At 42.5% G+C, this 16210-nt stretch overlaps 1 protein-coding gene across 22 annotated transcripts in view; it reads right to left on the bottom strand.

The window, feature by feature from the left end:
• Positions 1 to 16210, bottom strand: part of LOC123512842 (forkhead box protein P1-like) — a 697058-nt gene that overhangs the window by 15183 nt on the left and 665665 nt on the right. For 19 of the 22 annotated variants that reach the window (XM_045269468.1, XM_045269471.1, XM_045269459.1 and 16 more), the window contains 5 exons: positions 13153 to 13275; positions 6818 to 6953; positions 5352 to 5507; positions 2414 to 2549; positions 130 to 244 (listed from right to left, as the gene is read on the bottom strand). In XM_045269468.1, coding sequence (XP_045125403.1) covers positions 130 to 244; positions 2414 to 2549; positions 5352 to 5507; positions 6818 to 6953; positions 13153 to 13275 — 666 coding nt within the window. Of the gene's footprint in view, positions 1 to 129; positions 245 to 2413; positions 2550 to 5351; positions 5508 to 6817; positions 6954 to 13152; positions 13276 to 15431; positions 15893 to 16210 lie in introns of those variants that run through there. The other 3 variants (XM_045269475.1, XM_045269476.1, XM_045269454.1) reach the window with 3 other exon arrangements.

The raw sequence follows: 16210 nt of genomic DNA, 5'->3' as shown, positions 1-16210 counted from the left end.
TTAATACGGTTCTCTCTTTCCCGTCTAGGTGTACAAAAGGATTACATGGATTTCCCTTCCCTGTCTAGTTGTACAAATGACTTCCTCTCCGCCGTGCATGCGTGATGAGGTCAGCACAGCAAGACTCACCTGCAAGCGGTCCCGTTCCTTGGTGAGTTGTCGCTCCAGCTGACTCACGACTTGCATCTGTACCCTTGCTTGCGCCGTCGATCTGTCGTCAAGAGTGTGTTCCGTGTTGAGGTGTCTGAGGGAGAGAGAAAGAAAATGGCGGTGAGCTGCCGTCCACTGCCGCGCCAATGCGAGTTACATACAAATAGTTGCAAATATTTGGTTTTGTTTACGGAAGTGGAGTTAAAACGTCGACACGCTGGCGATAAAATGACAGCCGCTGGAGTTGTGTACGTGAAGCGGGCTGAGGTTGGTATTAATATTAGGCAGTTCAAGGAATACCCAATTTTGAGCATGGAAACTGATTAAAATAGCTACAAATACGCAATGAATCTGCGCCAAACTTTAGGTAATTGTTACAAATATTATTAATGCGTAAAAAAATAGCGGCGGATGCCACGCCTGTATACATTATACACTGAAGCAAGACAAAACAGCGACTGACAAAATCCCGACTAAAAATATTAAAGACAACGGCATACAATCGTAAAAATAATGATATATAAACCAAAATAACGAGAAAAGGATTTGATATATGAACAAAAACTTCAAACCATACTAGAAAACCAAGAAAACTCATTCATTCCACCGCGATGAGCAATTAATGTTACTCTAGCGGTAGATCAAACACAATAGCGCTATTTCTCCGCTTCGAACGCACGGCGGAGGTTCGAACGCCAGACTTACCCGACACACGCCGCTGCTATGAAGACTGCACCGCTCAGCTACTAAATGAACCCCGCCCCCCACGCTCAGCTACTAAATGAACCCCAAGCCCCCCCAAAAAAATGAAGAATGACAACACAAGCAATAACAACAATACTAAGCGGCGAAATAGGGAAGTCAAAAGAAAAAAGAAAAAAAAAAATAAAGAATAATAGCGATAAAGATCTAAAATAACACATGTATAAGTATTGATAGAAATCCTCTCTATGAAGTGTGGTGGTTGTATATTTAAGTACGACTCGATTCAGTATCTCGCAGCACGCAATACTACCATTCCGTCACTCAGGCCGCTATCGTACAATGAAAGTAACACTATCGTACTTATATTCAGTAATCTAATATTCACAATTCCATACAATTCTCACTCCGAAATAAATACACAACACGCACACGTTCAATAAATATTAAATAGCGCCTCAGCCATAAGGTGTGACCCAGTAACTCTGAAAATAGTTTCTGAGCAAGAAGTGCCGTGTTTTAGAGCCATATTCTGTAACACTGCTACGCCGCACTTACACTACATTCACAAGACTTTAGTTGAAGTTATACGTTTTTCTTTATATTTTTTTACGATTCCAATGACAGTTTAAACGATTTTTGCATTATCAACAGTGAAAGTCACTCTTGAGAGCCCGATTTATCATCTCTGGTACTCGGGAAAAACTATCTGGGATGAAAAAAATAACAGACAATTTAAGCAAGGAAAAATATTATCATGAAAAGACAAACGGTAGTAATTTTTATTTAGGCAAAAAGTAAAAGTGGTTAGGAAGGATAGGTCCGAAATATGATAAAAAAAAAAAAATTCAATATTCTTATTACTAGTTTTTGTTACATTTTTTTTTTTTTACTTTTTTTTTTCTCTCTATTACTTTGTCGTACAATCATCACCTCTATGACCTTTGAAAATAGTAGTAGCGAGAGCAAATCGTATATGAACACGGCCCTTAGAACGATGGATTATGAAACACGTACATTATCGGGATAATATGAGTTTGATTCCCGTAGACATAAAAAGTTTGCCAATCATTGATATTATCTAGGCAAAGAAAGTTTTTACGTAGCAGTGCACGATGTTCTAGTCAGCAATAATAACAATAACAATAATAATAATAATAATAATAATAATAATAATAATAATTTATGGGAAAAGAATAAAATTGTCTCCACTCATTCCAACCCTTTAACTGAGACGAAACAATTAGCAACACAAGAAGCAACGCGCTGTCATGATGAACACCCACAAGAAAGTCAGATGCAAAAGAAGAAACTAGTGATTAGGGAAAGGTGTACCAGGTGAGTCAATGAATTTTAAACAGTATACGGAAGCAAATAAATAACTAAACTTAACACAAACAAAATAATGAATACAAGTCTTACCAATAATCAGAGGAGGAACTAAAACCACCAAATCAGGCCAAAAGAAAACGAAGATGATAACATATGGAAGAAAACAGGATACAGATGACCACTTCCCCCATTCCTACCCCACCCGCCCTCTTCCTGTCTCTTTACTCACTTATGAAAGGTATGGTTATCGTCGCAGATCGCCTCACAGCCTGGCCACTTGCAGACGCCGTGGCCATAGAGCGGGTGACCACTGCGCCTTCCTGTCATATCATCATCCTCGCCGCCCAAGCCGTTCATCTCGCGACCTGTACACAGAAAGAGACTTGTTAGACATCTTTTAAGCGTTTTAGGATACAGATAAAAATATATAAGAGAAGAAATGTGTTAAGTTACCTATTTACTTACTGAATACCGGTTATGCTTCCGAGATACAAGCGTTTTAGGATACAGGTAAAAATATGAAAGAGAAGAAATGTGTTACCTGTTTTACCTATTGAGTGTCTGTCACACTTCCGAGATACAGGTAAAGATATAGAGGAGAGATCATTTGTGTTAGTTATCTGTAATACTTCTGAGATAGTGATAAAGTTATGTCTTGTTAAATATAGAAATAATGGTTGATTTGTCTGTTAGTTACCTGTTATGCTTCCGGGATATACAAGTAAAGATATGAAAAAGGGGAAATTATGTTTTAATAACCTGTTAATCACCTGATGTGTTGGTGCGGGACAAGCAGGTGTGCTATGGGATACTGGGTTTTGTGAGTTATCTATTACTGATCCTACTACTGATTCTACTCAACTGATTCTACTATCACACGTTGTCTTCTCTTCTCGTTCGTTATCTTTCCTCCCTCTTTCGTAATTTTCTCCTCGCCACCTCCTACTCCTTCATAGTGTTTTTCCTCCTCCTTGTTATCTTCTTACTCTTCCTAGTTAGAAATTTTTCTCCTCCGTTCCTTTTTTTTATTTTCCCTCCTGTTTTCTCTCCTTTCGCTATTTTCGTTACCACGCTTCTTTTATTTTTTCCTAATTATCGTATTCTCTTCGTCCTCGTTAGTTTGCATTCCACCTATTCCTTCTCTAAGTTTTCCTCTTTTTTTCCTTTTCCTGCTCCGTTCTCTCCATTCTCCTGCTCTCTTCATCTTCCTTCCTTCTCTTTCTATTTTCTTCTTAATTATTCACTTATTTCTTCTCGTTAGTTTGCATTCCTCCTATTCCTTCTCTTAGTTTTCCTCTCTCCTTTTCCTCCATTCTCTCTCTCTCTGCATTCTCCTGCTCTCTTCACCTTCCTCCTCCTCCTCTTCCTGATCCTCCACCTTGCATCTTCAATTCAGACTGGCATTATTCTCCAACGCATAATAAACCAATGGAAATATTTACTGCCTAACATGTAAAGCTCCCACAAGTCTGAGTTCTGAGGAAGGCGCATTGAGGCGGGGGCGGGGAGGCTGACAGGAGGCGCCGCCCTGCCTCGCGTGGATGGCAGCTTAGAGGTTAAATTCAATACATCTTAGCCGAGATAGAGACGCGTGTGGCCGGCTGGGAAAGTTTGAAGGGCGGGAGGAAGTGGGTGGAGGCGGGAAGGGGAAGGTACGAGGCGGGAGGAGGCGCGCGGCCAGCATGTTGCACGGAGGGAGGTGGGGGTGAGGGAGGGAGCGTGTGGGAGGCAGCAACAAGGAAAGTGGTGCCATCTCGCGGCGGCCGCCACACTCACGCCACCAGCGGGAAATTCTCTCTTCCAAATTGGCCGCTGCTCTCGTGTCAACATCTACAAGTCTGGTAGTTAGTTTTAATTGATGTTTACAGAGTGTGGCGGAGCGAGCGGAGTGGCGCCCAGTGACAGAATACCGCACACAGCTACACAGGCTTATATTTATGCCCAAATATATCCTAATTATACTGCCGAGCGCTGAACGGAGGCGAGGTAATTCAGTGGAAGGCAAAAAGTAACACGCTAATGCATGAAATTCGGTTCCTGGAGTAAAAATGATCGATAAATTAATGGAAAGCAATTCTGGTACTTCCTCTCCTCCTCCTCCTCCTCCTCCTCCTCCTCCTCCTCCCACAATTACGACTACTACTACTCTTCCTCCTCTTCTTTGCTACTTAGTCTGTTAATAAAGACTGGTTGTTATCAAGTTCTCAACCCGAGAGAGAGAGAGAGAGAGAGAGAGAGAGAGAGAGAGAGAGAGAGAGAGAGAGAGAGAGAGAGAGAGAGAGAGAGAGAGAGAGAGAGTCCATCCACCCATCCAAAGATTAAAGACGGATTATAGATAGTTTACAGTCCTAACTACTACTCCCCCAGCCAACACAACACAACACAGCCCAACACTGCAACACAAAGACCGAAGCTTCAAAGAGTCGAAAATCTCAACGCGTGTACTTCCTTATCTTCCCGTTCGAACGCTTCACTCTATTGGTTCACAACTAACGCTTCGAAACACAGGAAAATAAACAAACAAACAAACAAATAAGTGAATAAAAAAAGATAAAATGACGTTAATAAAAAAAGTTACATTCTACTTGATACTTATTTGATTAATTTGAGGTTAAAAATATTAGCGGTTTTAAATAAGATTAATAAAAACTCATCTATTTATTTAACTAACACCACCGCAATTCATTATTCTACTTCGACAGTTTAAAAGAGTAATTTATATTTTACACTCTCCACTCCCCGCCGCCTTCTCTGCCTGCCTACTTGAAGGGAGAGAATGAAGGTGAGAAGAAAGAGAAGGGAGAGACAACGAGAAAGGAGAGAGAGGAACGAGAAAAAAAAGGGAAAGAAGAGGGGAGGGGGGAAGGAGGAGGATAAAGATGAAGTGGAGGAGGAACATGAATGAGGTGGTGAAGGATCACGAGGAGGAGGAGGAGGAGGAGGAGGAAGATAAAAATGGGAGTAGTAGGAAGTTAGGAACACGAAAATGAAGAGGAAGATGAAAATGAGGAGGAGAAAGATAATGATAAAACTGAAGAGGAGGAGGAACACGAAAATGAAGAGGAAGAGAACTAGGAATATGAAGAAGAGTAACATACAGACAAGGAGGAGGAGGAGGAGGAGGAGGAGGAGGAGGATAGATAAAGAGGAAGACACACATCACTTACCATTAGCAGAGGGAGGCGGCATAGGTTTCTGATCTCTCTCGTTGTTGTTGTTATTGTTATTGTTGTTGTTGTGATGGTGGTGCGGGGAAGGCGTCTCTGATCGTTCACTCCTGTCCTTCCACGAGTTCCCTTCGCTGGGGACACCTGGCGGAGACCCTGAAGGAGGAGGACATTACTACCTGTTACCTGCTCCTCTAGTGCTTTGTAATCGTGTTTAATTCATTGGTTTTATTGATTTTTCTTTCATTTATTGTTTTTTTGTGAATGTTTATGTTTGCGTTACTAGTTTTGTGTTTGTGTTGCTATTTTTGTGTTTGTTACTAGTTTTCTGTTACTAGTTTTTACTTATTGATTGCTGATGTTAGTTCTTTTTCTTATTCTTTGTGGATGTTTGTGTGTGGTTTTCTTTTTTTTCTCTTTTTTTAGTTTCTTGTTCCTTTTTGTGTGTGTGTGTGTGTGTGTGTGTGTGTGTGTGTGTGTGTGTGTGTGTGTGTGTGTGTGTGTGTGTGTGTGTGTCAGTTTATTGTATTTCACCATGACCAAAACAACGATTTATTAACTAGAAATTAACTAGAAATTGCTACGCCAAATATCAAATGAAACAAAAAAGAAAAAAAGAAGAAAAAGAATGACTTTTCTTAGGCAAAATTCACACACACATTACATAACTCAATTAAGAAACAAAGAAACCTAAGGAATATAAATACACACACACACACACACACACAACTTGAGTAACATCGATCAAAGCACAAAAACCAGCAAACAATAAGATAATAAAAAAAGTAACCGCAAACAATGAAATTATGATAAAACCAAAATGCAAAAGTTGACAGCAAGACCATTCCGTGTGTGTGTGTGTGTGTGTGGATAGTGAACACACGGTCCCCCCAGAGGTTTCCCGCCGCTCTGGTATTTACGCGAATTGAGGGAAAACAATGTCAAACAAAAACAACAACCAGCCAATCCATTACACATGAACCAGGCGAGAGATTAAGTAGGAGATAAAAGCTGTTTTAATGACTGTTTATGAGCGACGAGGCTGCGGCGCTAACTGCTGGCTGGCGGGGACACGTGCGGTGCGATGTGTTACAGACCCGGCACCCTGCGGCACTAGCACTGGTGTTTGGTGGTTGTACTGGTTCACCTGGGCACTGGTTCACCTGGCCACTCGTTCACCTGGATCACTTTTCGCCGGTAAGTGACCAGCGGCGGTGAATTTTTAGCTTAAAATGACTTGTTGAACTCTAGTTAAGGTCCGTTTGCTCCTGGCCTGCATCTGCTTATGGCCTGCTCGTCTGGCCTGCACGCCGCTATGCAGGCCATGGGTAAGGCTCAGTGCAGGCTACGGGGAGCGCGGTGTGTGGTGTTGGGTAAAAAAGTCTGGTGGGAGGGAGCCGTGTGGTGGCGAGTGTGGTGGCGAGGGCAGGCAAGCGTGTCTGATTGGCGTGTGGTATAATACTTACTTGTCTCTCCATTGTGGTGGTGCAGGCCGGGGTGCAGGCCGGACTGCAGGAGGTACTGGCGCTGTACGGCCTGCAGCTGCTGTACCAACTGCTGCTGCTGCGCCCCGAGCTGCGCCAAGGGCCCGGACACCTTCGTCTGGGGGAGGAAGAAGACATCATGGTAATACTAGCCATTAACACCAACAAGATGACATTACACACACACACACACACACACACACACACCATGGTCACCGCCGCATGCCGCATACTCCACGCCAGCCGCACAGCTCCGCTCCGCCAATCGCCGCCCAAGTAACCAGCGGTGGGCGCGAACTTGCAATGCCCGTTCTACTGTTGAGCGGAGGAAGATGCGCTGCAGGATGACTCAGCGCTACGCCACGGCCACGAACAATGACTGTCCTTTGTCTCACGCACGCACGGCTGACGAGGCAAACAAAAACACAACAGCAACACAGCAGTACCGCCGCGCCCTGCTTGCGGCGCCTAGGAGGAAGGTACACTGTAAGGTCTTGGATAGCACTGAGGCTCGCAGGGCAGGCGGGCGATGGGTTCACTGCTCGGTGTTTCGAGGCTTCACTAAGTCCCGAAACCAAGGCTGGGAGAGCAGTGACCGACATGAGTTTCTTGGATGTACTTATCTTCAAGTGTTTCTTAAGTATTTTCAGGCAGCGGCGGTGAAGGGGCGTTGGAGCAGCACTGGTATGCTGCGTGACGGACGCGTGAGGTGAGGTAGCGGCCAAATGTGTCAATTCCCCGACGAACCCAGAAATGTCAACACAACTTTGGCTCCCTCGCCCTCACTTATTAACTCCCCAATCACTCTCTCGCTCGATTCCACGACACAGTGGCCGCGGGATTGCATGACGGCACGCGATACTTAAACGTGACATTACCATACTTTTTTGTTCCCACCGCAATAATTCATGCATAAAACACACGGGGCGGAGCAGCAGCGGGAACTACTTTGCCGCGCGGAGGAATAAAAGACTCGGGTGTGAATGAGTGTCGAGAAGAAGCGTGTCTGCGAGGAGGTGACGAGAATTACATTAACAAAAGGCATCTCGGCTCCTGACACAAGAAGAGACACGGAATCCACACAGCGTTAGTATTATCCCTCTCTCACCGTAACTCGATAATGAGGTGTTGTGGGGAGCGGCTGATGAGACAAGACAAGATGAGGTGAGACAAGGTGAGACAAGGCGAGACAAGACAAGGCCGCATCACTACCTACCACTTGGACCCTTGTAAGGCGGCAACCAGTTAGTACCGTCCCTCCTACTCAACCTTATTAGGAACATTACAAGCTTGTCCTTAGCGATTAGCGGATGTGGTGAACGCTAAAAGAATAAATATACCTTGATTAATACAACACAGCGGCGTATTTAGTGGTTACCTGTAGCTGCAGCGGCCCGGCGGTGGATTTCGCTCACTTTCCCCACGTTTAGTTCGGTTAATCAGTTTCTCCGCCGCCGATGAATGGGCGAAGTTACGCTTGCCGGGTTAGTGTCAATAAGTTTCACCGCGCCAATCACATTTCTATACAATTAACACGGCGTGCCTTGAAATTTCACGGCGCAGGTAAATGTCTATACTGTAATTAGGACGCGGCTTTGAATATTAACAGCTTTGGTAGATTTGTGTATGATAAACCTGATAATCACAGTAAGGACACTCACCCACTCTCTCTCTCTCTCTCTCTCTCTCTCTCTCGGGGAATAACTACCGAATTAGCTTATATACTGTTACCTTAACTAAATTACCGTTACTATTACCACTATTATCATCATCTTTGGTCGCTTCATCTACAGCCAAAGGAATAATCTTATAGCTTCACTTCTCCAAACCGTCAATCAATAATTCTACATATCTTTATCTTAATCATTCCTTTGCTATTTGGCGTATCTTTCCTTAATTACTAGCCATTCTGGGACATCTTCTCTTATCCGCCAGTCACCTTCACAAGTTGCACTGACTAGAAATGGCAAAATATCGCTATTACCTCCTTTCTTGCGGATACTTATAGATATTTCACACATTTTCTCTAATGGTGACTTGTTATTGTTGTTGTTGTTGTTGAATGGATGAAATTACTCAACGATCATTATTTTCAAGCGCTTTACCTCCAAAAATACTCCTTCATCGGGTAACGCTTCATTCATTCATTCATCCTTCATTCATTCACTCGTTAGGCAACAGGAAGCTGTCCCGAAACTCACACATACTCACAGCTCCTTACTCATTCGCATCCGCTCTCTCTCTCTCTCTATTGGCAGGAAAAGACAAATTCGGAAGTTAAATATAGCATGTGATGGTAATGAAAATAATAATGAGGACGACATTGATGATGAAAACTGCTTACTCATCGCAATGATGATGACAATAATAATAATAATAATAATAATAAAATGCTGATTCTCTTTCTCTCTCTCTCTCTCTCTGCGCTGTTTGTGAGTTTACAAAGAAAACCACAAAATTTGTCCATGAGAGAGAGAGAGAGAGAGAGAGAGAGAGAGAGAGAGAGAGAGAGAGAGAGAGAGAGAAAGGAGAAAAAAAGAAAATGAAAAAATAGCTTCAAGAAATCTCATATAAAGTTCTCAAATTAATATTTTTCTTCGTAATTATTTTGATTTCACGATTCATATTGCATTTACCTACCAGTCTCTCTCTCTCTCTCTCTCTCTCTCTCTCTCTCTCTCTCTCCCATCTTTTTTCTTAATGTATTTTTATAAGTAACTTATAAAAAAATGTATGTGGAATTTGAAGCTGGCGTGGAGAATTAATAAGAGTGATTTTATTGTGCTTTCCTAGTTCGGTTCAGACTCTGTTGTGAATAGTGAGGACTGAACATTCTAGATTAGGTTAGGTTACGTTAGGGTTGGGTTGGGTTGGGTTAGGTTAGGTCAGAGCTCGGTTTGGCTTAGTTTGTTATAGGCTAGGTTAGGATATGTTAGAGCTCAGTTAGGTTAGGTTAGAGAGGACTAGGGCTTGGTTGAGTTAGCTTAAGGTTAGGTTACGTTAGGGATAGATTAAATTGTTAATGAAAATAAAAACAAACTAATGGTGATGCTAACAATTAATACTACCACTGCTAATCCCCACCGCCACTACTATCACCACCTCTACTACTACTACTACTACTAACTAATAATTTCTTAGCACAATTCTACCTTGAAACTCCGATGTTTGTATCCAGTGCACGGTAACTATTACTATTCTTACTATTCTTCCTCTATTACGCTCGCGATGTGAATAATCATACACTCATTTACATTTAACTAAATCTTTGTATACATTCCATGCCAGTTATCACACTTTCTACACGTACAACTAGAATTAATCGCTGTCTCATGAAATTCCTCCCTATGAGGAGAACGAACAAAAGAACAGAGGCAACTAGTTCTCCCATCCTTGTTTTTCTTATGCTCTTATGGGACGATAGGTGAAAAAACCGCTATCTTACCTACAGGGGCTGCCACATGTAGACCTGATGGCTTCTTATAGCTTCCCTTATTATTATTATCATTTTCTTTATGTACGGAAACGGGCTAAAGGCAGCATAAACGATTAAACAGAAAGGTCCACTGAGATGAGCCAATTTTTATGTCCTCACTATGAAACATCCACAGTAAGGACACGAACAAAAGAGCATCGTGGTTATTCGCTAAACACAAACAGATCGGCGGAAAAACACACGAAAAATAAAGACATGGACGAAAGATTAGCAGTTAAAATACGTAACAGGCCTCTTGTTTCACACCTGTGCTTACCTTTCCACATTAATCAACCCTTCTAATCACGCGCACAGGCAAAGGTATTCGCTAAACAACTAATAAATAATAAAAAAGGGAAACTATAGAACTGTGTACGGGAAGGGCGTGAGTGAGGGCGTCTTCCCTTCAGCGCCGCCTTTAGTATAGCGGCCCCTTCCTTCGCTGATCGGAGAGAGTGAGTGAATGAGTGAGTGATTAAATGGATGACTGCCGGTATAACTAGTTGTTTTTCTATATGAGCGAGTGAGTGAGTGAGTGCGACAAGTGAGAGTGACGGATTAAGTGAGCGAGTGAGTGGGAGAATGAGTGAGGGAAAGTGATGGTAAAGATATCATTGGTTCTTTTTCTAGATCAGGTGAATTTACTTGGGTGAGTGGGTGAGTGAGTGAGTGAGTGAGTGATAAACGTTATTGAGTCATTTCTATATAAGGTACGCCATAGTGTGAATTTACCTGAGTGAGTGAGTGAGTTACCTGATTCTTTTCTAGATCAGGTGAATCTACTTGGGTGAGTGAGTGAGTGAAGTGATTTAGCGAGTGAGCGAGTGATTAACGCTATTGAGTCTTTTCTATATAAGGTACGCCATAGTGTGAATTTACCTGAGAGTGAGTGAGTGAGTTACCTGCGGAAATTTTGACCGTCTCCATGGAAATTACTTGGAAATATTTTAATAATCCTGTTTCATCATCGTTAAAGAAATACAAACTATAGAAGGAAGATTAATAAAAACTCCATTATTATTATTATTATTATTATTACTACTGTTATCAATCTCAGTTATCCATGCACCGATTATTATCATTATTATTATTCCCATTATCCTTTACGAATGCAGCTATTACCACCATTATCATCATTATCCTTATCGTCTATTATCGTCCGTCTTCATCTCTTATTATCATCACCATCATTAGATTTACACATTAAAAACAAAAACACTAATTACTTTACACTTATCTCATTTTCTTTATCGGGGAAACAACAAGAAAATAATAAAGAAAAGAAATCGCCCCCCCCGCCCCCGGCCCCACAAATTACTACCATTACCCTTTTCTGTTTACCAAAGAACCGATTACCATTGCTATTATTTTCCACATGGACATTAACCCAATTTTTTCCCTTTTCCTTTACCTGGGCGCGGGAGGGAACAGGTGAGCGGCGCAAGCGAGCGAGGGTCCGCGTAAACAAGGAGGCGCGTAACGAAAACTCGCGTAAATCTGTACACGAGAGAGAGAGAGAGAGAGAGAGAGAGAGAGAGAGAGAGAGAGAGAGAGAGAGAGAGAGAGAGAGAGAGAGCAACATTACAGTCATTCACACACACACACACACACACACATCTTGTATACCTGTGTGATCTCTTGGTGTGAGAGTATGCGAGCTAAAGAGAGGTACTTCTGACAACAAAGGACGAAAGAGAACATGCTAATCCCAAACTACAGGAACGAGTGAGATTTGAACTAGTGTTGAACTGCGATAGGGTCTTTACCAGTGAGCCGACAGTGTGTGTGGGGTAATTAAGGTGCGTGGAGGGACAGGTGAGAGGCTGAACCGGTAGGAAAGGAGTGTTACAGGCTATGCAAGGTAAGGAAAGGTAAGGAAAACAGTGAAGAAAGTGGAATGGAAAGGATATAAAAAGAAGGGAAAAATAAAACAAGAAGACATGGGAAAGATAAAAGAAACAATGGATAAGAGAGTAATGTGTAATGGAAAGGAAATAAAAATAGAGAAGCGTAAAAAGTGAAAAAGGACGAGAAGAATAAGAAGAGACGGGAAAGCGTTTAAAGACGGCGAAAGGAGAAAATAAAGTGAATGAAAATTGGAAAAGAGAAGATGGGGAAGGGAGAAGAAGGAAAAGAGAAAAGATGAAAGCGTGTTAGGGGTCGGAAAATAAGAAAGGGAAAGGTGAAAAGGAAGAGGAAAGGGAAGATGAAAGATACGCATTAGAATTAGAGAGAAAAGGAGGAGATGGATGAATAGGAGGAAGGGAAGGGGGAGGAGGAGAGTATGAGATATCCATTATGAATAGGAAAAGAAAGTGATACGAATAACAATAGGGAACAGAGGCAAGAGAAAGGAGAATTGAGAGTTCGGAATGAAAGAAAAATAGAGAATTGATATTAATTGACTAAAATATTGAACTGAGATTATATGACGCTAGAGAACGAGAGTTGAAGGGAGAGGAGAGGATGGGAAAGCGAGAGGAAAAGGGTATAACGCTCACTTTATAAGGAATGAAAAGAGAAGGAAGAGAGAGAAAAGGAAAGGAAAAAGAGCAAATGAAAGGCGAGGAAATAAGAAAAAGGCGAGGAAATGGTAAAAAGGAGAGGAAAAAAAGAGAAGTGAGGAAGGAGGAAAAGTACAACGGGAAGAGGAAAAAAGAAAAGGACAAAACTGAAAAAAGGGAAAATCTTACTTTAGCTACCGGGAAATGAGAGAAGAGAGAAGAAAAGGAAGAAAGGGAGAGGAAAAGAAGAGGAAAAAGACAAAACACTCACTCTATGGGGAAATGAGAAGCGAAGGGAGAGGAAAAAGAGGAAAAATGAGAGAAACAAAAAAACTTACTTTATCGGGTGTTTGCATGAGCTGCGTCTGCTGTATAAGGTTGACCTGCAGTTGCTCCTGAAGCTGTTGCAGTATTTGCTCCAGCTGTTTTCGCCCCAACTCCGCCAGCTGCTGATGCTGCTGCTGCGGGGAGGAAACGGCGGTCAGTGAACAGCGATCAGACACAAATGGAAATAAAAATCATCATCGCAAAGAAATGAGCGGAAATTCAAAAGGAAAGTGAGGAAAATGAGAAACAGCAACATCGGAAGTGGGGAATAATTGTCACGGGAGAAGAAAAAGGGAATAAATTAATGAGTCAGCGAATTATTGGTGAGATTTATTGCTTTTTTGGTGCCGCAACAAGGTGGTGGTGGTGGTGGTGGTGTGGCTCCGCGGCCCAAAGGTGGTTATGGAAGAAGGGAAAGGTGCCGGTGCCTCTAACTAGTAAAAAAATGTTATGGAGAGAGAAAAAAAAAAAAAAAAAAAGATGGGGAATTTACTCTCTACACAAGTTATTTTAGAGATGAGAAGATGAAATAAATGAATGAGTGAAGGATAGATGAATGAATTATATTGCAACTGAGAAACGATCGATGTGAGAAAAAAGAAAATAATGAAAAATACATAATTCATATAAAGACAATAATGAGTGTAAATAGAAATGGATGAAAAACGAAATTATCTTCACATTCAGACTTACGAAAAAATAGAAAATAGAAAAAAAGGAAAATCAAGGAAAGAAAAAAAATAAGAAAAAAAGATGAAAAAGAGCAAATAAATAACAACAAATCTATTTCAAACCACTACATGCGTGGCAAAAAAAAAAAAAAAAAGAAAAAGAAAAAGAAAAAAAAACAACCACCTCCTCCTTTCCCTGATCCCCGGTTCCACTCCCGCTCACTCCCCTCAAAGCCTCCGCCGCGGGAAAAAAAAATAAAAAACGGGAAAAAATTGCTAAATCACATTACCACCTAAGTGTGTACCGATGATGGGCCGAGTGGGTTAATGATTACAGGTGAGTGAGGGACAGGTGAGGTGTTTCGTCATTGCCAGGTGAGAGGTGGTTGGTGCCCCGGTGCCTGTATTGTTTGGGTGGTAATAGATGGGTGGATAGGTTCGGTGGATGGGCGGATGGATGGTTAGTGGGTAGGTGGGTGGTTGGGTTGATTGTTTGCCTTCTTTGTTGTTGTTGTTGTTGTTGTTGTTGTTACTGTTGTTGTTGTTGTTTTGTTTTTTATATTCTTTGCAGGTTTTGTACTATTTCTGATACTGTTGCTACTACTACTATTACTACCACCGCTTATACTACTGCTATGACTATTATTACTACTTCTGCCATTACTACTACTTTTATTATAACAACAAACAACTACAACTACTACAATTGCACTGCCACTACTACCAATACATCACCACCACTATCATCACAACAACAACAACAACAGCAACACCCATTACTCTCCCCGTCACAACACGAACACCACAATAACACCATCACACCACGTAACACACCAAATATAGCTACTGCTGATGCATTTACACCCCAATAAGAAGCACCGTCTTACACCAGGGACAGAACGAGAGGAGAAACAGAACTGCCCATCTTGAATCTCTACCGCGCCCTCTTTATCTCTCCGGGTTCACTTCTGTAGCTCAAACGTAAAGAGTAAGAAGGGTGAGCGCGTTTAAAAAGTGGGATTTCCCCGGGAGGTATGAAGCTGAGGGTGAAATGTGAAGTTTATCATCTGCCTCTCTCTATCTTGGTGTACGGTTTCCGCCACTATGCTAAACACGCGTCGCTGTCTCCGCCTGACTATGGTTAGTTTAGATAAGGCTTAAATCTTTTCCTTTCTTTAATCTACGTAAAAAGTGATAACTGCCCGCCAGCTAACGGATTTTACTTATGATGATAACACTACTACTGTTACTACTATTACTGCTACTACTGGTGGTGATGGTTTTGATACTATTAACATTTCAATTGTTACTCTTTCATAGCTAGCTTCACTACTGCTACTTATAATGAACAATACTTTATTTTTTTTTTACTTTTTACGTCCTCTCAAAGCGTCTAACATACACACACACACACACACACACACTCTCTCTCTCTCTCGAATCACATAGACACGAATCCTTAACAAACTTAGCGCAAATTCACCACCATCACCACCATAACCCACATACATAGCTCCGTGCACGCACACCCACACGTACACGCTCATACACACACGGACTCTACCTACTCCGTACACCTACACACACACAAAATGATAGAGAAAATACCATAGACTTACGTGAAATAAATCCATCGGAGTCTCCAGCGCTAACATCGGGAATGGTAATAAAAAACACTCGCTAGAAATTCAGTTCAGTGACATAGAGGACGGCGGAGGTTGGTAAGATAATAGTCCTCGCATGGAGTCACCGGGAGGAGCGTGAAGACGAAGGGGACTTGGAGTATGAACTTTGCTGCGAGACAACCAGAGTTACCAGACCCTCCTCCGCTCTCCTCACTCCCCACAGACGCATTGGTTTGGGCACTTCACGTCGTTAGTATATCTCAAGGCCACACTCGCAGCGGGACAAAGTGAAGTCGTGTGTAAGAGGGAATTCGGCGGCAATAAATCTTGGAGTTGATTCAGCGGTGGAGCGAATGAGGCGGTGCGGCGCGCGGCGAGGCGAGAGCGCGGAGACAGGCAGTAAGAGCAGTACACACACGTCTGCCCCTCACTGCGGCTGGCGAGCAACTAGCCAGGCTACGAATAAACAGCTATGCAATAACTTCATCCCGGCCATCCTTACCCAGCCCTCCCTCCCTCCCCCTCCCCGGTAAAGGCGTCGCTCTCCTCACTCTCCCAGTACCGCTCTCCCTCCTACTCCTCCCTCTCCATGTCTCTTTACTCTAAGCGCTTCTTCCACCTCCGTCACATCTCATCGGGGTTCTGTACTCCACTTTGCTCTATTACTGTCTTAATCTCCACCTTCCAGCGCCGCTCTTCATCCTAACCTCTTCCTCCACCTCTCCCTCATCTCCTGTCATCGTGTTCGGCTCTCCACTCTCTCTCTACTCCTC

Source organism: Portunus trituberculatus, chromosome 34, assembly GCF_017591435.1.
Source record: "Portunus trituberculatus isolate SZX2019 chromosome 34, ASM1759143v1, whole genome shotgun sequence".
In the NCBI taxonomy this organism is placed as follows: domain Eukaryota; kingdom Metazoa; phylum Arthropoda; class Malacostraca; order Decapoda; family Portunidae; genus Portunus; species Portunus trituberculatus.
The sequence above is the reverse complement of the archived record's forward strand: the minus strand, read 5'-3'. Positions and strand labels throughout refer to the sequence as shown.